Source organism: Drosophila montana, unplaced genomic scaffold (assembly GCF_035044405.1).
Source record: "Drosophila montana isolate Dmon_TW-CO22-7 unplaced genomic scaffold, ASM3504440v1 contig_2667_1, whole genome shotgun sequence".
Taxonomy (NCBI): domain Eukaryota; kingdom Metazoa; phylum Arthropoda; class Insecta; order Diptera; family Drosophilidae; genus Drosophila; species Drosophila montana.
The window spans coordinates 345,354-367,428 of record NW_026997534.1 but is presented as its reverse complement, the minus strand read 5'-3'; the positions used below and the strand labels follow the sequence as shown (position 1 = coordinate 367,428).

The following is a 22,075-nucleotide window of genomic DNA, read 5'->3' as shown; positions in this document are numbered from 1 at the left end:
GCAACTGTTGCTGTCCATATGGTATTAAGTATTTTACGACATGTTGGTCATACTGTCACAAAATAAGTGCTGGCAAAAACTGGCAGATGCAGTTGCCCAACACTTACAAAACACTGCAACTGGACGACACAAAAGTCCACGCTGGGTACAAAATATATTTGTTTATTATTTGTATATATATAAACACAAAACTGAAACAATTGACGCAGCTATGAATCAATTCCACACACCCTCATTCGGTGACGAAGTGTTCGAGATGAATGAAACCCCCGTGGATCAGACACAACAACAAACTGCTGTAAGTTCAAGAGCTCGACCAGGATCTAGGAGCTGCCCCCTAGTCCAGATGGGCGAGACGTAGGGGCTGCCAAACAAAGTGCGCGTCGTTTTGTAAATATAACAGTTGCTGCGGTTGCGTTGTTTTTTTGTAATAGTTTGGTTTTTTTTTTTTTGAAAGGTTCTAAGGCTTGTGTTTAATACTTTATTGTTAACTTATCTACTTCTGAATAAAATCATTCAAGATTGTCGCATACTTCAATAGCCAGAGCCGGCGGCAGGAGCCAACGATGTCGGGCTGCCACAACAAACTGATAGTTTAAGTGAATTTTACTGGATTGAACAGAATCGAATGCTTTTCCAGCTGAGTACATGCATTAATGAAGGGGCTCGCAACTGGATACCAGCTTTCATAATCGTTTTATAATAGTTCAAAAAGAGCCCAATTGGAAGCGTTCAAGTGGAGCTGCGCTTCTCTTGGATTTGTATTAGTTTGTGTGCGTGTGCGAGTGTGTGTGCGTGCGTGTGTGTGTGTGTGTATGTTTAGTGTGCCCGCCAGCCCTAGATGATGGCATCAGTAAGCGCATGAGGGTTATCGATACAAAGCAACAACAATTAACAGCAAAAGGCATCGCAAACGCTTATCAACAAACAACACGCACACAAACATATACATATACACAAACAAACAAACACACACACAGCCACACACACGCACGCACACTCAATCAGCAGGTTGTGTGGACGCAACGCGTCTGCCGCGTCTCTCTCCGCGCCCCAACAACCATATGCGCCTCCATAGAGCCGTACGTGTTATGCACAGAGCACATGTACAAATATACGTACACTGCGTTCGTACATACGTTTTGTCTAATATAGAGTAGTAGCTGGGACGCGAGGCGATTAAATACATTTAGTTTGCTTGTCATTTGATTTATAATTCAACAGCCGCCGCCCAGATGAAGAAGTTGCTAGTGAGCCGCCCCGACTATATACATACATATATAAATGCCCGAATATTAGTTTGTTAATAAAAACTTGAATGTGTCTTACAATTGGCGTTTTTTCATTGCAGTCACGGCGAATAAGTAGGCTAAGCAGCCTGGATCACTCCACGCTGGTTGACGACGACGAGGAGGAGCACATGGACTACGATACGCCCAGCAGCTACGCCAGCAACCAGATGACAACAAATCAACAGCAGCAGCAGCAGCTGCTGCCACAACAGGCGCCCGCCAAGCCGCTGGCGCCGTACGCGCTCTTCTTTCGCGACACCATGACGGCCATCAAGCAACAGAATCCCGCCTGCACACTGGAGCAGATCACGGCCATAGCGCTCAACATGTGGGAGTCGATGGACGAGAAGCAGAAGAACGTCTACGATCAGCGGCACGAGCTGGAGAAGCGCGAATATGTGCGACAGCTGCGCGATTATCAGCGCAACCAGCAGCAAGTCGAGGCAGCTTCAGCTGCCACTGAAGCCCAGCAACAACAGCCGCCCGCAGAGCAGCCGACGCCGGCCGAAAGTTTGCCCAGCAAAGAGGAGCCGCCAGTAGCAGCAGCAGTTGCCGCCGACGCCGCAGAGCCTGCAGTGGCGCAAGCGCCGCTGCCGCCGCCGCCATCGGATCACATACAGCTGCTAACGGAAGCGGCGGCCGTGCAAAAATGTACGCGCGAACAATGCAATAAGCCAGCGATAATAAATCCTGATTGGGAGGACGAATATTGCAGTAATGAGTGCGTTGTCATACATTGTCGCAATGTGTTTACCGAGTGGGCGCGTTCGCTGCAAAACTCGCCCACGTAGTAACTGTACTTAGTAGTCGCACTTGTAGGTATTAACTAAAAAAAAAAAACAACAATAAAAGTAGCTAATAAAACACAATCGCCGATCAGCTGTTTGGCACGCACGCGCAGCGTTGCCAGCTGTCACAAAAATACAAATAACATTTGGAACACTGGAATTTGGTACAGACAAAATGGCGCGCACATTCAAATTTGTGTTTGCGCATTGTTTTTATACACATGCTTAGTATTATGCATTTATAAATAAAATGAGAACACAATTTTACATATATATATATATATAACTTTTAATAAATACACACATTTATTAAACTTGCACTCCATTATCAATATATCAATGTCGATTCGCTTACAAAATACATTTCTTTGTTTCTGTTTTTTTCTATATATATGAATATATATATAGAATTAAAATGAATAAATTAAAAAAAATGTTCTTGGTTGCGCGCCCGATTACGTTTAAAAATTCAAATAAAGAACAGTATAAAAAATCGCATGGCTTAAAGTATTTAAGAGTAGGAGGGCTAGAGAGAGGGTATCAATTGTTAACAATAGGTTTATAAGCCGCAGCGCAGAAACTACTTAAATGCAGCTGGCAAAGCACATAAATATATTTGTATAGTATTCTTTTTATATAGTTTATACGAGTACTCGAAGCACACAGATTGCAGCGTAATAGGAAGAACAAAATAAAAAGCAAGCGCACATTAAATAATATCACCAAATTTTCTTTATCTTTTTGACATTGCTTTGACTTTTCCTGGCATACAATTCTTTACTATAAGTGTTCAAATATGTTTAATATTTTTTCTTTTGTGGGGGGTAGGGGGGGAGGTTTTGTTTAACGACAATAAGTTTATGTTGTAATTGTGTATATAACTGCTATAATTTTAGTGGGTGCATCTTTTTGCTTTGTAGTAACATGTTTTTTTCTTTATTATTTCTTCTCTTCTCTCTATTGATTATTGATTTATTGTTAATGTTTTCCTGTGCCTGCAACTACATGCTATTATTGACTAGAGTTGCCTTATGGGACGTGTACGGGTTGTTTCGCTCGGCTCATATTTGATATGGACCTGTGAATGCAGAGAATACTTGAAATTAATGCTGCTTGTAATTCATAAAATAATAATGAGACTAGCTGCTACTGGCAACATCATGGCAAAGTTAACATGAGCTTTTATATATCGTTCATGTTAGCTGCATGTGCATTGCAGAAACTGCAATGACGTTTATTGAACAGTCTGGCCACTCTTGCACCTGAACTGTCAACTTATGGACGTGGCGTTGCCCTATTTCGTAGAATTTGCCATTTATGTTGCAATGAAGATGAGCACAGAAAAATGATTTTGCATAAATTACACACATATGTGTATATTTATCAATAATTTCGTTTTTTCAGCTAGAAACATTTAACGAGTTCCGTCGACCTGCTCACCGTTCGTATATTTACTCCACAATCTGCAGTTCGGGGACATTTAAGTCCAAGTCGGCGCTGTCCTTGCAAAATGTGCTGGAACGCTCCAGCTTGGACTCGACGCGCTGCCCATTGTTGCCGCTCTCCAGCTGTGCATCGATGAGCAAATCCAGTTTCTGTTTAACCGCCTGGGCAGCCTTATAGCCGCCATTCAAGACGCCGTTTGTGTTCGGCCTGTGGCCAGGTGCTGCGGGTGCCGCATAGCCGTTGGTCGCAGCTGTTGTGGTTTTGCGCAGCTGCAGCGTATTGGGACGTCGTGTGGGTATATTGGAGGGCAGACTGTTGCGCAAATTGTGCTGCTGCAGCATGCTGCTGACGGCGGAATGGGAGGAGGAGCGCAGTGGCCCGGCCGAGGCACGCAATTGCGTTTCCCCAGAGCTGAGCTGTTGCCGCTGCTGTTGTTGCTGCTGCTGTTGTTGTTGTTGTTGTTGCTGTAGCTTGTTCTTCTCGGCGCGCTTGGCGAGTATCTCGCGCGACTTGGCTGATAGGAAACTGTGTCGGCCCTTGGCTGGCGCCTCACCGCCCGCCGGCACCGATATGGAACGTTGCTTGAACAGCTCCCGCGTGGACAAAGTGCTGCTGACCGAGGACAGGCGACTCGTGGCCGATTTGGTGGTGTGCACTGAACTGGGACTGGACCCGTTCGAGGCGCCCGTTGCGGCCGCATTGTGCTGCTGCTTGAGCTGACGCGTCGACTTGTTGGCCAGCGTTGTGCCGCGCTGTATGCCCCTCAGTGGAGCCGACTGCTTGGCTGCTCCGCCTCCGCCTCCTCCATGTCCGTTGAGCTGCTGCACGCGCGCCAGCTTGGAGCTGCTCGACAGCGATTCGTGTGAGATCGTTTTATTGGTTATGACCGAGCTCTTCATGCTCTCCGCCAGCGAGTCCACATTCAGATCGGATGAGTAGCGTTCACGTGAACCGCTCTTGGCCAAACTGTCCGTGGACAAGTTGCTCGACTTGTTGCCCAGCCGCGTGCCATTAGCCGCACGTCGTATTGCCGCCGGACTGGAGTTCCGCGAACTGTCGCTGGAAGAGATGTGCAGATTCTTGGCCTGCGCCTTCCGGGCTGCCGGTATATTGGAGCTGGTAGCGCTGCGTATGGGACCCTTCGTGCTGTTCCCGGCACTAACTGCGCGCGGTTTTCTCGGCTCCAGGTAGCGTGCACGCACCTCACCCACGCGCACAGGCGCTGCGGATTTGGCTACTGCTTGGCTGCTGGCACTGTTGGAGGCTGAGGCCTGCTGCTGCGCCGCCATGGCAACAGCCACGGGCTTCCGCTGAGTCACGGGCGGCGCCTCGGACTGTGTGCGTCGATGCGTATTGAGGCTGTGCCGATCGCTTGCCGTTTGGGAGCTGGCACGCTGCGTCGCCTGCGGCACATAGGCGCGGGAGTTGGACTTGAGCAATTTACCTGTGGGCAGAAGGAGTAAAAGTTGTCATCGTTTGGTTATATCTATGTATTTGATTTAATACTCACTGTTGCCCTCGCGCAGATCGTGATTGGCCTGTGCCTGCACGCCCCGCTCCGTGGTCTGGACATGGAGCGCATCGTAGTTGGTCTGCGTCGCCTTGTACAGCTGCGTCTCGTGCGCCTGGGCGCGCTTCGTTTGCGCCTGTATGGCCAGCTTGATCTGCACCAGATCCTGGCTGCGTGTGCTGCCGCCAAACGAGAAGGCCTTGCTCACCGGCTTGCCATTGTTGCGCTTGAGATCGAGCGGCTCGGTGAGCCGGGCCATGGTCTGTATTTTCTTGCGCAGCTCCAGATCCATGCGCTGCCAGGCCGTCACCCGCATCGCACGCGAGCATTGCCTAATCAGGCACTGCTCAACGGCATAGACCAGGGCGCTGACCAAGCGTATATATTCCGGTTGCCAGTCCAGCTGCTCCTCCTGCAGACCCTGCAGCTCCTTGGCCAGTTCACCCAGATTGACCGGCATCTGGATGAGCTTCGCCTGCAGCACCGTGTTCAGCCGCGTCACGCGCTGATAGCTGCGGCACGCCTGCTCCGGCGTGAGCGCGGCCGCCGTCTGCAGCAGCAGCGTCTCGAGTCGTGGAATGTGGCGACTGCGATCGTGTCCCAGTGAAAGGAACGAATCGCTGGCTATCAAGCTGGCAAAATGATCACCCACATAGCCATAGGCCGCGTCCAGTATGTCGCGCACCAGCTGCTCACAGACATGACCCCAGCGATAGGCCGACAGCTGCGCCAGCAGATGATCACAATCGAGCACCGTGTCCAGCACCGTCTCGGAGGTCTGAGCGGAGAATGTGTGTGTGTGTGTGTGTGTGGAAGAAGAGATCGTTAGCTTCAGCTTCAGCATGCTTAAATCAAATAGCCTTGCGGGCAAGTGGCAAATGCAGAAGCTGGCATTGTTCCCATGATATGTATATATATGATATAGTGATGCGCTCTGGTCAATTCATAATGATGCACTGCTTCAATAGAAATATTCAGGCGGGCGGAAAAGTGGACTATATTGATTCAGCTGTTGATGCTGATCAAGAATATAAATGCTTTAAATAATCGATATGTCTCCTTTAAAGCGTCCCACATTTCGTGAAATAATCATAATACACTTTAAAAGGAAGGGTATACAAAGGGGACTGAAAGTCAATATTTATTGATTTTGGGCAAAAAGGGGAAAGCTATCAATAAATTCTGATGTCAGCTTTTTTATAAAGACGGACAAACGGACATGTCATAAAGTATATTCGCGATAGGAGATTAATCTGGATTATATGTATATACATTCCGGCTTACACATTATATGCCTCAATTATAATACACCCTGATTATTATTGCACTTACCAAATAGGCAACAATCTGTTGACGGCAGCGTCCGAGTATGTCCGACGGCAGCTGGGCAAATTGTCGCGTGGGCCACACCCTCAGATAGTGGCGACAGGTCCAGCGCAAGCACTTGCGATAGAGATCATCGAGCGCATGATTCAGTGCAACGGGCAGCACCTGCAAGATGCCATCGATGCAGCCGGAGCAGGGCTTATGGAAGTTGTGGCAGTAGTTGGTTTTCAAAGCATGCGATGTCACCTCCTTGAGCCCCTCGAGGCCCAAGAGATCCGCCAGCGCGGCTAGCTCCATGAGACTGATGCCATCCGGCGGATGCGAGGCGCCCGAATAGATGTGACAGAGGGCAAAGTGCACGGCTGCATAGGAGTAGCCCTGCAGGGAGACGACGCTCTGGGCGCCGTGCCCGGCCAGCATGGCGGCAAAGTACTGACAGCGACTGCGCAGGATGCACTTGTGGGCGCGTATGCGACGTCCATGCACCTCCACCAGCATATCGGTGGCGATTTCCTGCAGAAACATCTTTAGCAGATCCTCACCCAATCGCCGTGGCTGGCGACAGCTCATGGAAGACTCATCCATGCCGGAGCGACTGAAACTGGAAGCCAAACTGGAATCGCCACTCAAATCGGCCTGGATATAATCCAACTGCTGTTGTGCATTATCCAGGGGCATGTCGCCGGGCAGCGAATTGGAGAACTCCTTGCTGAAGTTGGGAAACAGACGCGACAAGCTGCGCAAATTGTCCACCGAGCTGGCAAACTGTTGGATATTATTGCTGTTATTGCCGCCGCCGGAGGAGCGGGTCATGGCCCACGAATGCGGCCGTGTGGCACGCTGCTGTTCATCCCGATAGAAACGTTGGCTGGCGCTGCGCTGGTTGCCGGCGCTCTTGCTCATCGCATCCGGCGATTGCAGCTCGTGCTTGATGACGACGGGCTTGTCCATGTCGGAGAGTTTCACAAAATTCGCTGGCTGATCCGAATTCTCGTTGACCGTCTCGAGCAACTGTTTCTGCTTCTCAATGGTCGCGTGCAGGGTCTCCATGGTGTGGCCATTGCTCAGCTGAGTTGGCGGCTGTTTCTTGGGCGATGCCGTCTCCTTGGCCTCGATGATCGTCTCCATGATAGAGGTGCGATTCGAGCTGCTGCTTAGCTGGAGGGGCGGGGCCACCTGCTGCTGCAGCTGCACCTCGCGCAGGGCCAGCTGCTCGTCCTGCTGGAAGGTGAGATCATCCGTGTCCGTATTGGATGCCGGCGACATGTCCTTGGAGAGCACACCCTCCGTCAGTCCAGAGGCCATGCTGCTGCTCTTGTCGTACGTCTCATTCAGCTGGGCATCGCGTCGTCGCTTCTTCAAGCGTGCCGCCTGCTGCTCCTCATCGGAGCAGCTGCTCAAGGCGCCGCCGCTATACTCATCATAGGGCGACAGGGAACTGTCCACGGACAGCGAGCTGGCCTTCGATATAATGGGCAGCTTGTCGATGATGCTCATCAACCCGGCGCCCGACTGATCTCCGCCATTTGCGTTCAAGCTGATGGAGCGCTTGTAATCCCCCGTGATTGGCGCCTGCTCCTTGCTGTTGTTGCTGCCCCAGCTGTGCCGCTTGCTCGGCTCCTGCTGGCGCGACATGCGACGCAGCGCGGCAACCGTCAGCGGCTGTTGTTGCTCCAAATTGCAGCGATAATCCAAGGATTTGCTCTCCTCCTTGGGCAACTGCTGCTGCTGCTGCTGAGTGCCGCTCTTGGCCATTAGGGTTTCCGTGGAGCTGGCGCTGGACTTCATCAGCTCCTCGCCGCGACGCTGCGCCACGCTCAACGAGCTGGACAGACGCTGTGCCAAGCTGAATGGTTCCTTGCGTCCATTCGTGGCACGCTGTTGCTTTGGCGATTCGCCAAAGTCTATGAACATGCTGAATATGTTCTTTTTGTCGGCCTGCTGCTGCTCGGCGGTCTCCTGCTTCGGCTCCTGCTCCTTAGCCTGACATTCGCTCTGCGAGAGATTCACAAAGAAATTGGCCGCCTTGGGTGCTGTATAGGATTTGCTTAGGGCCGTCTGCTGCAGTGGTTGTTGTTGCTGCTGCTCCTGCTGCACCTTGGGCTTTCTGTCCATGTCGTCCAATGACACATAGAAACCACAGCCGCTCTTGTGCGAGCTATTCGAGTCGGAGCGTTCACGGAATCGTGCCGGCTGACCTGCCTCAAGGCTGGATGTGGAGCTGCTGCTTTTGCGCCGCTCCGGCCGGCAATCGCTCATGTCCACCACCCAGGAGGCGATGCCGGGCAGTGGCTTGCGCAACGGTTGACCCGTCTTGACGCGCAGCTCTACGCCCTCCAGTTCTGCATCCTCATCCGCTTGCTGGCCATGCTCCACATCATCATCATCATCATCGTCATCTTGTGGCCGCGTGGCTGCAAAGTCCAGCGAGACGAAGCCACCCGAGACAATGGGACAGGCATCCGTGCGTCGCTTCAGACTGGGACTATCGCACTGCTTCTGCCGGAAATCCTCAATGGACGCACCGCCGGACACAATAGGATTCGCCTCGTCGAACTTGGAGCGCTTGGGCGTGCGCGGCAGCGGCAGCGGCGAGTCCGTGGCATCGCTGCAATAAGCGCCCGAGTCGCGATGATGCGACAGCGAGGAGCTCAGCGTGTAATCTCTGTGTATGGAGCTATTGTTGCTGCTCGAGACGGGCTCCAGCACGTGCACCATCGAATTGTGCGGCGTGTCCGTCGGCGGCGGCAGCTGCTTCTGCGAGTGCTGATGCTGCTGTTGCGGCAGCTGCGACTGCTGCCTGTTGCCCTGCTCCGACCAGACCAGACTGTGCGCCGGGCTGCTCGATGAGTAGTCCGTCGTATAGCTGAGATCGTGCCCATGATGATGTGGCGTAAACTTGGGACTGCTGCCCAGCGGATGCACGCTAAACTGTTGAGCATTGTGCTGGAAGCTATACGGCACCGCAACCGGCGCAGCGCGTCGCCGACGTGCGCTCAGCGAGGAGTCGGAGGAGTCCGCATCGGCGGCCAGGGAGACGCTACTCGCTTCGGTGGCGTCTGTGGCGCCGCTGCTGGCCGGCAGCTGTTGTTCTCGTTTCCACAATTTCTCCTCGTCGGACAGATTGTTGGTGACGCTGTTGGAGTCCGGGCGTGGCTCATCGTCCTCGGCCTCCACGTCGGAGCTGCAATTGGATTGGCTGCCGCGCGGCGCCTTGCACTTGGCAAATGCCTTGTGGAACTGCTCCAGCTCCAGCTCCGCCTCGGGCTTGGCCTGCTCGCCATCCTGCCCATCCAAGCTGGGACACCAGAGCACGTCCTCCTCATCGCGCAGCGAGGAGGCGTCTATGAAACAGGCGCTATTCTGCGAGCTGCTCAGCGGCTGTTCGCGCTTCTCAAACTCACGCAACAGGCAGCTGGCGCTGATGCCATCCTCCGGTTGGGTCGCCGTTGGCTGCGGCTGTGCCGTGGTCGTCGTCGGGGCTGCCGTCGGATAGACGGACTCCCAGGAGCCCGTCTCTGTGGACACTGTTGAGGTTTCCATGCACACGATTTCCTCGTTTTGGCGCTGCTTTTCCTCTTTCGACGGCGGCTTTAGTTTGCTGTCGTAGCTTTTGTTGTCCCTGCCGCTGCTTCCGCCGGCAACAGCTACCACCAGGGCAGCTGCGGCGGCGCCGTTGCACACCGGGCTGGACACTGGCGAGAAGGTATCACGCTCCTCCTCACCCACATCCAGTTCACAGGTTTTGGTCGAGCCGCTGCCTGAATGCGAACCACGTTGACTTGGACAAGCGACGGCGGCAGCGGCTGCGGCGGCGGCTGTGCGCAAATCCTCGCTGTACTGCGGAGCCGAGGAGGATGAGGATGAGCTGCTGCTGTCTGTGGCCACGGAGGGGCTGTTGATGTTGCTGTTATTGTGGCTGCTGCTGCTGCTGCTGTTTGTGAGATTCGAGTAGTGCGAGTGATTGGGTGAGCCAATTGTCGCCTCCACCTGTTGGTCCAATGACCTGGCAACTGCTGCTCCGATTGCTGCTCCTACTGCTGCTGCTGCTGCTGCTGGTGGTGGCTCTGCTGGATGCGCTGCGTCCATTGTTTGCTCGAGAGCGCTTTCTATGGGCTTGCAAAGGGGGGCGGGCGGGCAATGCTGGCGGCTGCTCAACTCATCGACGCTGATCCCGGGCGCTGTGCTCGACTGCCAAGTGAGCGCTAAAGTGACTGTCAAGTGAGTGCTAAAGTGACTGTCAAGTGGGTCTAGTTGTTGTTGCTGTTGTTGTTGTTTTGTCTGCGGCTGCCTTTAGATGGCCGCATGCTTGTCTGGCGTGGGCCCTGACTAGCCCGCTGCAAATTGTATCTCACAGATACGCAAGTATCTTTCGCGCTGCGAAAGTATCTTTCAGCTACCAAAATAGCTCAAGCGAAATTGATACCAAGACGGGGGCTAATGATGCACTGCCTCCTGCCGCCTGCTGTCTGCCTGTTTCGTTTCGTTTTCGTTTCTCTTCTCTCCTCTTCTCCTCTCTCGTCTCTCTTCAATTCGTCTGCCTAAAGTTCAAGCGGCGTCTCGGCTGTTGCCGTTGCTGCTGATTTATTGCCAATTGTGCCAATTGTTGCACTTGTTGTTGTTGTACAATTAAACTGCAAACAGAAAGAAAGAAAAACAAATACAAATTGTTAAAACCAACTACAAAATGCTCAAGTATTCATTTTATGTACTTTATAAATAAACTGCAATTGTTTAGTGCATATCTCTGATAAAAGTTATAAAAACTTTATTTATTTAAAGTCACAAAGCTTTGAGTCAACACAGCAGGAAATAAATAAAAAGAAGAGTTTTAACAACAAAAAAGTTATCATTTTATGAGTCAGCCCTGAAATTGTGAGCACTTTAGACTTTGTTAGCTTAAGTCTTATCAAGTATTTTTAATATTAACAAGAATCAACAGCGATCTATAACGGCTGCAGGATTAAGTTCTCATAAAGTCATATATGATATGGTAACCAGTTCGTTATTATAATCTATTAAATGTTTCTTCAGTCAGAGAAGTTCCTGAATACCCAACTCTTTTGAGCGCAATCAAGGGCGATTGTTCTCACTTTAAGGCAGTTAAGATCTTAATTCAAGTTAAATTATATCTTAAATCGATCCCATGAACACTTAAGGTAAGTTATATAGTTCTTATAAAAGTTTTTAGCTGAAGTTCAAAGAAGTTTTGCTCTCAATATTAACTTGAAATAATTCTAAAACGTTCTTAACTCAAGTTAAATGAAAGCTTAAATCAACAACTTCAATACTTGAAGTAAGTTAAGTAAATCTTATTCTAGTTTTTGACTGTAGTTTAAAGAAGTTTCGCTTTCAGTATTTGCTTGACATAAGTCTAAATCAAATTTTTTTTAAGAATAAAAGAACCTAAAGTAAAAAGAAAGCAGATTTTTAAGAAGAATTCGCTGTTAAGGAGAAACTATCATAAGATATTAATAATTCCCCAACATTTCAACAAAATCCTAAGTTTAATCAGTGAAAAATCGGTTTAATTTAAGAACTGCTTCAAAATAAAGTACATGAAGCAACAAATAAACTAAACAACAAATTGTCAATGTCGCGTATAGTATAAACATTTTATAATCTTGTTTCTTTAAATAAGTACAATAAACTGAATTAAAGATGCGAATACTCGATTAAACGCTGCATTCGACGTTTAAAAACTTAATTAATTTTTGATAATACTTATAATTAAAAGTAATAATAAAAAATACATGAAATGAAATTTTAATGCACAGACCGGTTTTCAGTTTTCGTTGGAAAATATTCATTTTAAGACCAGGACAATCAGGCCTGAATACGCTTAAAGCTTTCTAAATAACTGGAAGTTATGCATTTTTCCTGGTATCGAATACGATCCACTTGCAATCCACTCGCAGTCCACTCGCATTACCTTCGAATGGCCCACCAATTAAATGACTTCTATGCAATCGGAATACGCTTTGGGGACTTGACGTCAATGCGACGCACCCAATACCCCAAACCCGACTCATCATTAGCCCCATCCCTGCCCCTCCCCTCCCCCCTATAACCCACACACAAACTGTGTAACCACAATAACAAAAAGGCATTGACAACTTGACCCTCGCGGAGAAGCTTGATGTGGCGACAGTTTCCCGTTGCTTCCTTTATCGCTTCCCCCAATGGGCAAACATCTAGAATTTCAATTTCAATTTGTTATCTCGGAAGTGCAAGTGCATGGAAATTTAAGCAGCTCATTTGTTATTTTAGATGCAGGCAAAGGAAAATAAATATATGGAAATTTGTCACCTAAAAGCATTTGCTTTAACACTTGTTCACAGAGGGGGGCGCGCCCTGAGGCATACCTTGAATGTTTTTTGCAAGCTTATTGAAGTAAACAAAGTGTTGAATATTATATACATGCCAGATACAACTATATACCTGTCGCATATACACACTCAGACTTAATATAAATATTTACGCGCAGTTCACTGAAATTTGAATAAGGAAAGGTTCTCGAAGACAATTTAATATACGGAATGTCTGGCATTTAACTGCGATTGGTTAAACAGAACTTAATCCGGTCAATGAATACAGTTTTTCTTTGCTTTTATACTTTTGTAGGGGTTATTGTAACTATAGAACGTAATATGTAACGCTTGGAGGAAGACATCTCAGATAGCATGAGGTATATATGTATATTTTTGATCAGCATCAAAAGAGGAATGGATATAGCCAAGTAGTTTAGTCTGTTTCTGTGCAAAAACTTCGCAATAAAACTTGATCCATTTTTCTGTTGAACAAAGTACATTTCAGGGCTTTGACCGGTTCGAACCACTGTATCAAATAGTTGTCATGGGTTTCGATCGATCAAAAATTAAGTTCTTGTTTAAAACAAATTATTATTTTTCAAGATATCTTGATCAAGATTGACATTTGCGCATATTAACACGCTGCTTATTAGATACTATATGGTATACCATGTTATGGGGGTGGGAAATTTTGACCGATTTTTACATGAATTTCGACCAAAAATAATGTAGCCAGAGTTAGATGCCAAATTAATCTAGAGGCCAAATCATGAACATTGAGCCAAACCTAGTGAAAGTCGGATGAGATTTGACCGAGTTATGGGGGTGGGAAATTTTGACCTATATCTATATACATAGGATATTTGAGGGTACCATATTATCATGAATTTTGACCAAAAATAATGTTGACAGATTTAGATGCCAAGTTGATAAGAGGGTCAAACCATGAACAAAAATCTTAGCCCTATGCAAATCGGTTGACTTTTGACCGAGTTATGGGATTGGGAAATTTTGACCTATGTCTATATAGGATATTAGAGCGTACCATATTATCATGAATTTTGACCAAAACTAATGTTGCCAGATTTAGATGCCGAATTGATAAGAGGGTCAAACCATGAACAAATATCATAACCTTATGCAAATCGGTTGAGTTTTGACCGAGTTATGGGTGTGGGAAATTTCGACCTATTCCCGGCCACATGCCTATTAGGGTATATAGTCTTCGGCTCTGTTCTTTCTTGTTTCTCTAATATTAATTATATTATGTATATGGATTTATAAATGGAATTATTCTCAGACTTCATTTGCATACAAAGGCGCGACTTTGACGTATGGGCAAATCACGGCAAAGCGTTAAACATGAAAATTAATACGATCCACATAAAGGAATCTAAAGAGTTAAACATGCAAATCGTGTGCACGAGGCAATTAGGCTACAACCGATTATAGAAATATATCAAGAAGACAACTAAAATATTAATTTAATTAAAAAAAGAAAATTAATTAAAAAAGTTGAGCTGAGTAGAAGAAATTAAAGAGCTGAATTTAGGGTTCGTTCAACCCATGAAACTAGACATAACGCAACTGAAAACTGAAACAAAGGTCACAGATCGCAGGCAACAACAACAACAACAACAAAAACAACAACAAATAGATAAACGGACAGCAATTATGTAATTTATGACTTATTGCACGATATGCATGTTGAGAGAACAGATACAACAACAACAACAACAACAACAACTGAAAAGTCAACAAGATACCAGCTCCATAATCAGCAGCAGGCAAAATATATATTTAAAAAAAAAAAAAGGAAACATAAAAAACAAATTCATTTGTAACTCGATAATTGCACGTTCGGTCAGAAAAAAAAAAGACAACAACAACATACATAATAAAAAACAACTGATTTACTCGTATCGTCGATTTGTTTAGCATTTTTTTTTATTCATTTTTCGCAATTGCAGTTAGTTTTATAGAACCGCCGTCCGCACGAACTGCCGAACAGTCCATATAAAGCATATGACAGAATTTTTCAATAGTTGCCATTTGAACAGCAAATTTTTAATTACAAAAGCAATAAAAAAGTATAATAAATTTAATGTTAGCTACGAGTCGTGCTTAAAAGTCAAATGGAAATTGTGGTCTTCATAGAAAATTTTACTCTCAACAAGCGAGAACAGGGGCCAAGTGTTATATTTTAGTGGACTGCAAGTATTTAGAGTTATAATTCTGTTATACTTAATTGACTTAACTAGCGCGATGCCGAGTCAAGTCGAGTGTTATATTTATTTGCAATAAGTCATGATTTTTGGAGACTTTTCTTGACCGGAGAGATCTTGAAGTTCCATATTTTTCGACTCAAATGTTAAGGTATATTAAAACGAAGAATGTCAAATGCACGTTATATTATAAATTAAGGTAAGTTTCATGAAGATTAACTGAGTAAGTACCAAGTGTTATATTTATGTATATTGAATGGAGATATTTAGATGCATACAACCTGGAGACTTCTCTTAACTGGAGAGTTATAAAGTTATGATTCCAACTGTTATATAACATTAATATAATTGTTATTTAATTGGAAATGTGTAGATTAATGCAAAATGTTATATTGATTATTTAGAGGGAACGCATGTTGAATTACAATACTCGTTATAATGCTTGAATGAACAATCCATCAGTTACGTTTCCTAAAAATGTCAAAAAAATAACTGAACTTATAACACTGAATAGTTAAAATGTATTATTAAATATGAAAAGCTGCGTTTATTTTACACATCAAGATTTTCTTAGATACAAGTTGTTAACAAAGCTTAAGTTTAGATAGATAAGTTATTGTTAAAAATCGATAAGCTAAAAGTGTAATATTCACGCCTTCTCTTTATAACTACACCAACAGAAACACGTCGAAATCCTAAACAACTTTCTTAATGTATTTCTTGTACACTCCCGACTCTTTATAGTAACATACGAACTACAAGCCTCACGATAAATTTTAACACGCACATCTCTAGCTAGGCACGCCCCAAGGGGCAATTTGTACAGCAATTTGTGTGTTGTTTATGTGTGTGTGTTGTGTTGCGTTGTTTAGGCGTCGTTTCAAGTTGTCGCCGTTGTCAGGAGAAACCGGAGGCGGGACCGGCCCGAGCCGGAGGAGCAACAAAACGGAGACAGCAACTCGCGAATACTTTGACAATTTGCAAACTCATCGCACGACGCGCTGTTTCTTTTTTTTTTTTTTACTTCTTCTATATATAAATACAGAGCTCCATTGTTGATCATTATTATTACAATGTGTATACATATAAAATTTCTGCTTTTATCTATCCACCTATCGACTGGCAACAATGTAGCCCCATTTATAAACACATATCGTTTTGTCACTTCTCCTTCTATATATATGCACAAGTATTTCTTTATCTGTATAAACCATTCCCGGTTTCCCCCATTTATTCGACTGGTATTTTTTTTTTCTTTTTTTTTTTGAGTGGTTCCAACTTTAGATCCACACAGATTGTTGAATTTTTGACATTCAGCACACGTTGCGACTGTCTTTAATTTGATAAATATTTCAGCAATTATTAGAATCAAAATTTTTTGAATACGCTACCAGAGGGTATTATAGCTTTGTGACGACTTGAGTAATGTATTAAGGGGGAATTCTTTGGCTCTGTAAAGCTTATTCTTGATCAGGAAGAAGTCTGTAATATTGCAAGTTAGTCTCTCAGCTTATAAGTTATCCTATCGATCGGCAGAAATATTGTTCTCTTTCTATGCACAATATTTTCATAGCTTTTAAGGATATCTTAACTGAACTACGATAGTTTAATCCACCCCAAATGTGAACAACTGAACAAATCCTAAATAAATAGTTGAACACGGAAAATGTTGGTCAAAATATATTTTATAAGAAAAACTTGTTTGTTATGCAAAAAATCTTTACCAAAGTCTATACAATAAAGCTTTTATATGAACAATAGGTCGGTTATTCACTTTACAAGAAATATGTGGTGTAGTATAGAAATATATTGCTAATATATGCTTTGCAGAGTATTTAATCATACGACAAGCCGCACGATAAGTGTTCCTCTTACGACAAGCCGCAAGATAAGTGTTCCTCTTACGAGAAGCCACAAGATAAGTGTTCCTCTATGTTTTTCTGTTCAAAATTAACTATAATTCTCAACTCAACTTTCGCTTGCAATTAAATCTGATTCGTATACCCCAGAGCAGAGTATTTGATGTGTTTTGACAGTAAGCTAGAGTTCTCCTCACGGCCCCCTCACTTCCTTATGTGAGGTATTGTTATATTGTATATTGTTTATATTGTTTACTTGGCTTTGATCGTCACACACACACACACACACACATATATTTACAATATTCAATCTTACACAATCTGAATTTACATGTTTAGATTGTGTTGTTGTTGTTGTTGATAGTCTTTGTCATCGATTTTGTAGTCTCGTCAACTTGTTACGCCCATATTTGGCAGCAAAAATTCAAATCTTACGTCTCTTTGATTGTTTTTATCGATTGTATATAATCTTGGTTCTGTTCAGTCGTATTTCTATTTTATACTCGCTGTCTGGCCAGAGGCTTGTTCTAAGCGATGGGGCATTACTCATTCCCCACACGACCTTTGTTTAATAACGCATCTATATAAATATAGTATATAACCATACATATATTTATCTATGCATACATTTTGTATATATTTATAGTATTCACATATCCAAATGAGTTTCTTTTATGAATAAATAGCCTGTGAGCTCTGTAAAGCGCTTGAAACGTTCTGTCAATCAACGTAAAAGCTGGAAAAATTTTAATTATTTTAAATGAAATGCTGCAACAATCCAGAAATTGAATTTCCTTATGAGCTCTTTAAGTTTGTGTCTTTTAATAACTGACAAAGTCAAGTTAAATCTGTTTGAGCAATTTATGACAAGGTGGCAACGCTGAAATTCTGCATTGCAATTATTAAACAGCTGGCTAAAGTGCCTGCTAAATTAGCCAAAAATAAGCTAACATATGGAAATTAATATAGGGTTTGACAACAAGTCAACAATATATTAAAACTTTCATTTCGTTTGACAAATTATTTAAGTGCTAGTTAAAGTTGACGATAAAAATGTAAAAATAATTGTAAATATTTAACAGGTGCTTGCATGTCAAAATAAAGCTGCAATTGTTAACATCACAAAGATGTAACTAACTGCTAAAATGGCCAATTAAACTGATGTTTAATAAATTATCATAAAATTAACTATATTTTATAGAAATTTGTCTTGTTTTAATATAAAAGTTCATATATCAAAGTCTCAATACATTACTATAACTAAGTCCCTTAAAATGACAGCTTAGATATTATTAGCTGGAACAAGTAAGTTGTCAGGTAGTTTATCTATAGATAAGATTCAAAGTGCAATTGATTTTATTTCTGACAATCAATATAAACATGCAATATATGCCAAAAATGCTGACGTTTTATGAGCCAAACACCTTGCCAAAAAAAAAAAGAAAGAAAGAAAAAAACAGCTAAGAGTCTCAATAAATTTGATGGCTTTCGTGCTGGCGGCGAGAGCCAAGCTAGAAATTCACTTTCGTCGTGCGGGGCTGTGGCCCAGAAACCAAGAAACCAAGAAACCAATTGAGGCGTCAACTGACTGGCCAACTATGTGGCAAATGGATAATGTTGTCGGTAATGTGGGTCTTCATTTGGTGTTGCAACACAGAACGGTAAACTGAAAAAAGCGCTTACGAGGTCAGTAATGGGCCCTGATTTTAACAACCAGTTGGTGCTGGGTGATGGGGCTTTAAGGACCTTGTGGCACGCCAGCGTGGCACGGATTAGAATCTCGCATGTGGGTTTAGAATTTAGAAAACGAATATCGACAGCTAAAAATAAGGTATCAACACATTATGAAGACAAGACTAAACAAGAGCCAACTGACCCTGGACAGAGGCTGCCGAGCGGCAATAATAAGAGCCCAAAACGTGCTGGGTAATAAATCAAAAATAATAAAACCATTTCATTTTTTACCCGCTCAACATTAACTGCAAACTTGGCAGCTCAACGCAATCAGACGGAACAAGACCGCATTATAATTAAATAAAAATTTATGAATACGACGAATATGAATACGAATACGAATCATATCTGAATGTAAGACTTGCACCCTATGCAATGCAATGAATCGCTTATTAACGCGACTTGGCCCCTGACATTGACTTTAACATGACCTTTGTCAAGTGAGAAGAAGACGAGTCTTACAAAGGGGACGCTGCTCTTGAAGTTAAATTTAAACAATTGCAAATGATGGGAACATATTTTGTTGTGTTGTAATTCACAATTACAATAAAAATTAAGCGTATTTTTCTTATACGAGAGTTGATATTAAAGTTGCAAGACTTAAGCTCATGGCATTAGTATTAAAGTTTTAACTTAATTTAAAGCTAATGTCAGAGTAAACATTTTGCTGAAGACTTATTATAACATATACTTAACCTTTTTCGCATAGATTAAACATTAGGAATTAAACTTGAAATCACCTTAGCTCCGAATGCGTTGTCTACGTTTGTTTAACACAGCTGTCAAGTCTATTGGTTAAATTTGCTATACATGCAAATCATTAATCATTGTATACAATAAATTCTTTATTTGGCAAAAATCTCACAGTAGTTAAATTAACATTGAATTTGCGAAATTGGTGAACTGGTTTAAAGCAGACAAAAAACAAAAATGCAATGTGCAATATTATCGATTGAAAATGCGAGGTGTGACATAATATTATTAAATATATAGTATCATGACATTTGTGGAATATTAATAAGTTGTTTTAATGTATGTAAAATACAAATGCGCAACACGATTTACAAGCAAGCGCCAAAAGCTAACCGCCAGTTAACCCTCGCTGTTAAATTGAAGATTTGTTTGTGGAATCTCGCGTGGGGCACATTTGTAACTCAATCAGGCGTCAAAATGTGGAGGCCCTTGACGTCAAATGAGACGCAGCGTTTGAAGCCAATTGTTAAAACATAGTTTAGGCACCAGTGATGCCCATTTAGAGCTAAATCTTGCTGTTTTTTGAGGAATTTTACACTGATTCAGCTATTTTTAGCTACTACTAGCAGCCCTATTTATTAATAATTTGTGCTCAGAGAGATCTTATACAGATCTTTTTTTCTTTTTGGCAACACTGGTTTCAAGCCAACTTTAAACACAGCTTAAGCACCAGTGTAGCCCTTTAAGAGCTAGGTCTTGCTGTTTTTAGAGGCATTTTAAACTGGCTTAACTATTTTTAGCTATTTTTGGCTAGTACTAACAGCCCTGTGAATGGGCTCAGAAAGCTAATACAGATCTTTTTAGTTTTTGTTGTTTAACATTGGATTCAGCTACTTTCTTGTAGCCGCAGTTGGCAACACTGGCTTCAAGCCAACTGTAAAAACATAGCTTAAGCACAGTTGTTTGCTGTATGTATGTGTGTGTATCGTATGTGGACTGTATTCACATTTGTTTGTTTTTTATTGTGTTTTATTGCTTTTTAGTTACCAGCTGGAATTTGTTCACACACATTTCTATGAATATTTTAAATACATGTGCTGCCCACGCTTCGATAATTACACAGCATTTATTTTTTTTCTGCTACCATTTTTTGCATTCATTACAAAATTTATTAGCATGTCTTTGTTATGGTTTATTTCAATTGTTTGGCCATATAAAGTTGTTGCGGAAGTTTATAAAATATTGTCGAGGGCTTTTAGATTTAATTGAATTTTCGTTGAATTATAGACAGAACAACGGAAACATATTTGCGCTGATTAAAAGCTAAAACAAAAACAAAAACTCAAACAATGATAGGCAGGTTAATCTAATTTGCTGTGGGCCTTGTGTTTCGATTTCGGCGAAATTTTCTACAAACTAAAATCAAATTAGAAACTAACAATCAAAAAGTGAATCAACAAAGCGTGGCACAAATCAGCAACAAGATTATTTATTAAACACGACGTTATTTTCAAACAATCGACTACCGATAGACGCGATCCGACGATGCGTCAACAACCGCGCGAGCGCAAAGCTAAAAACTCACTAAGCTCGAGGCGTCGTCAACAGCAGCAACAGAGCTCTCACCGCAGCAGCAGCAGCCTGTGTGTGAGTGAGAGCAGACTGAGCTGAGAGCACAATGACATACAGCTGCTGTTGACTGAATTTGAGAGAGCGCTGATGGGAGCAAGTGCATTGCTTTGGAGAGTGGGCTGTGTCTGCCTGTGATTATTTGTGTGTGTGTTGTGTGAGTGTGATTACCGGCGTGTGAAACTTTATGCAAATTAGCCTGTATTTGTATATGCGGAAAATAAAAGTTTATGTCAGTTTCTTTGACAATAAAAACAAAACAAAAAAGTGCTGATACGGTACAATGAGTGTGTGATACGACCAAGCTAAATTTTTAAACGGCCTAACACAGCAGCCGCTGCGGACGAGAACCTGCCTCAATTTGTTTCTGTGTTGATATGTTTGTTTGTGTGTGTTTATGAAAAAGTTCAATGCACGTTGATTACACAAAATAGCAGGCCACCAACAACAACAACAACAACACAACGACAAAAAGAACAACAATTTTGCGCTTTTATTACAAACATAAAATTACACACACATACATACGTTTTTATGTTTTTTCCACACAATTGTTGCTTGATGCTTTTGGTACGTGCTATTCAGCTCTGCGTTTGATCATTAAAATGCCCAAATTAACACAAAATTAGTTACGTAAAACTTTGGGTGGCCAAATGTTTAGTTTCGCCTCTCATCAAAGCTGCGTCTACTGCTGATGTCATCCACCAATGGCGACTGCTGCAGCGCAGTGCAGAAAAATATGCGTCGAATCTTTTCGGCACAGTGTCAAGTTTGACAGGCCAACAAAGAAGAAGAGGAAGAGTGGTGGAAGAAGAAGAAAAAGAAATTTGCTTGCCAATAAAAATGAAATTCAGTTTTGATATGCAAATTCAGCACCGCATGAGAGGAGACACTCTTGCAAAAATTATACGTATATTTTTGTTTTCTTTTTAGAAACGAAAACGAAATATTTATGGCCCCGAGGCGACAAAGTCAAAAACAAGTAAAACAAAAACAAAGAAGACGGCGAAAAATGCACTCAGCTGCTGCTGCGGCGCTGCGGCTGCTGCTTGACTGGGGCTGCATTAAAATTTTAATGTCAGGTTTGACGACAAATGAGATGAGTGCGCCATGGCAAGAAAGGCAGACGCTGACGTCCAGCTCCTCTTGACTGTGCGTGCCAAGAAAAATATTTGGTCTACATTCAGGCATGAAAAGTGCGTCGTGCGTGTATTGCGAATGCAATTTTTTTGCTTCGATCAAAATGCAGTAAATGTCTATCA

The 22,075-nt window shown here is 43.6% G+C and overlaps 2 protein-coding genes across 4 annotated transcripts; one reads left to right on the top strand and one right to left on the bottom strand.

The window, feature by feature from the left end:
• The first annotated feature begins 62 nt into the window (after nucleotides 1-62).
• LOC135429451 (TOX high mobility group box family member 4) lies at nucleotides 63-2,172 on the top strand. Of its 3 annotated transcripts, XM_064683754.1 has the most exons (3): nucleotides 63-298; nucleotides 522-1,082; nucleotides 1,352-2,172. In XM_064683754.1, exons 2-3 carry the CDS (start codon nucleotides 1,065-1,067, stop codon nucleotides 2,081-2,083), a joined length of 750 nt encoding a protein of 249 aa, XP_064539824.1. In that variant the 5' UTR covers nucleotides 63-298; nucleotides 522-1,064; the 3' UTR covers nucleotides 2,084-2,172. The 3 variants fall into 3 exon arrangements, with proteins under 3 accessions (XP_064539824.1, XP_064539823.1, XP_064539825.1); XM_064683753.1 differs by lacking the exon at nucleotides 522-1,082 and having other exon boundaries at nucleotides 73-298; XM_064683755.1 differs by lacking the exons at nucleotides 63-298; nucleotides 522-1,082 and adding an exon at nucleotides 1,116-1,250.
• Nucleotides 2,173-2,789: 617 nt separating this feature from the next.
• On the bottom strand, nucleotides 2,790-19,311 carry LOC135429445 (uncharacterized). Its single transcript, XM_064683745.1, has 5 exons — nucleotides 19,232-19,311; nucleotides 6,369-10,996; nucleotides 5,037-5,814; nucleotides 3,521-4,970; nucleotides 2,790-3,158 (listed from the first exon to the last, which is right to left on the bottom strand). The coding sequence occupies exons 2-4, from the start codon at nucleotides 10,449-10,451 to the stop codon at nucleotides 3,532-3,534; spliced, it is 6,300 nt and encodes a 2,099-aa protein (XP_064539815.1). The 5' UTR covers nucleotides 10,452-10,996; nucleotides 19,232-19,311; the 3' UTR covers nucleotides 2,790-3,158; nucleotides 3,521-3,531.
• Nucleotides 19,312-22,075: the final 2,764 nt, after the last annotated feature.

Coding starts and splice junctions, on each gene's coding strand:
- LOC135429451 (XM_064683753.1), top strand. CDS start 212: ATGAATCAATTCCACACACCCTCATTCGGTGACGAAGTGTTCGAGATG. Junction 299..1,351: donor AGACACAACAACAAACTGCT/GTAAGTTCAAGA, acceptor TTTTCATTGCAG/TCACGGCGAATAAGTAGGCT.
- LOC135429445 (XM_064683745.1), bottom strand. CDS start 10,451: ATGGACGCAGCGCATCCAGCAGAGCCACCACCAGCAGCAGCAGCAGCA. Junction 5,815..6,368: donor AACAGATTGTTGCCTATTTG/GTAAGTGCAATA, acceptor TTCTCCGCTCAG/ACCTCCGAGACGGTGCTGGA. Junction 4,971..5,036: donor CGATCTGCGCGAGGGCAACA/GTGAGTATTAAA, acceptor TTCTGCCCACAG/GTAAATTGCTCAAGTCCAAC.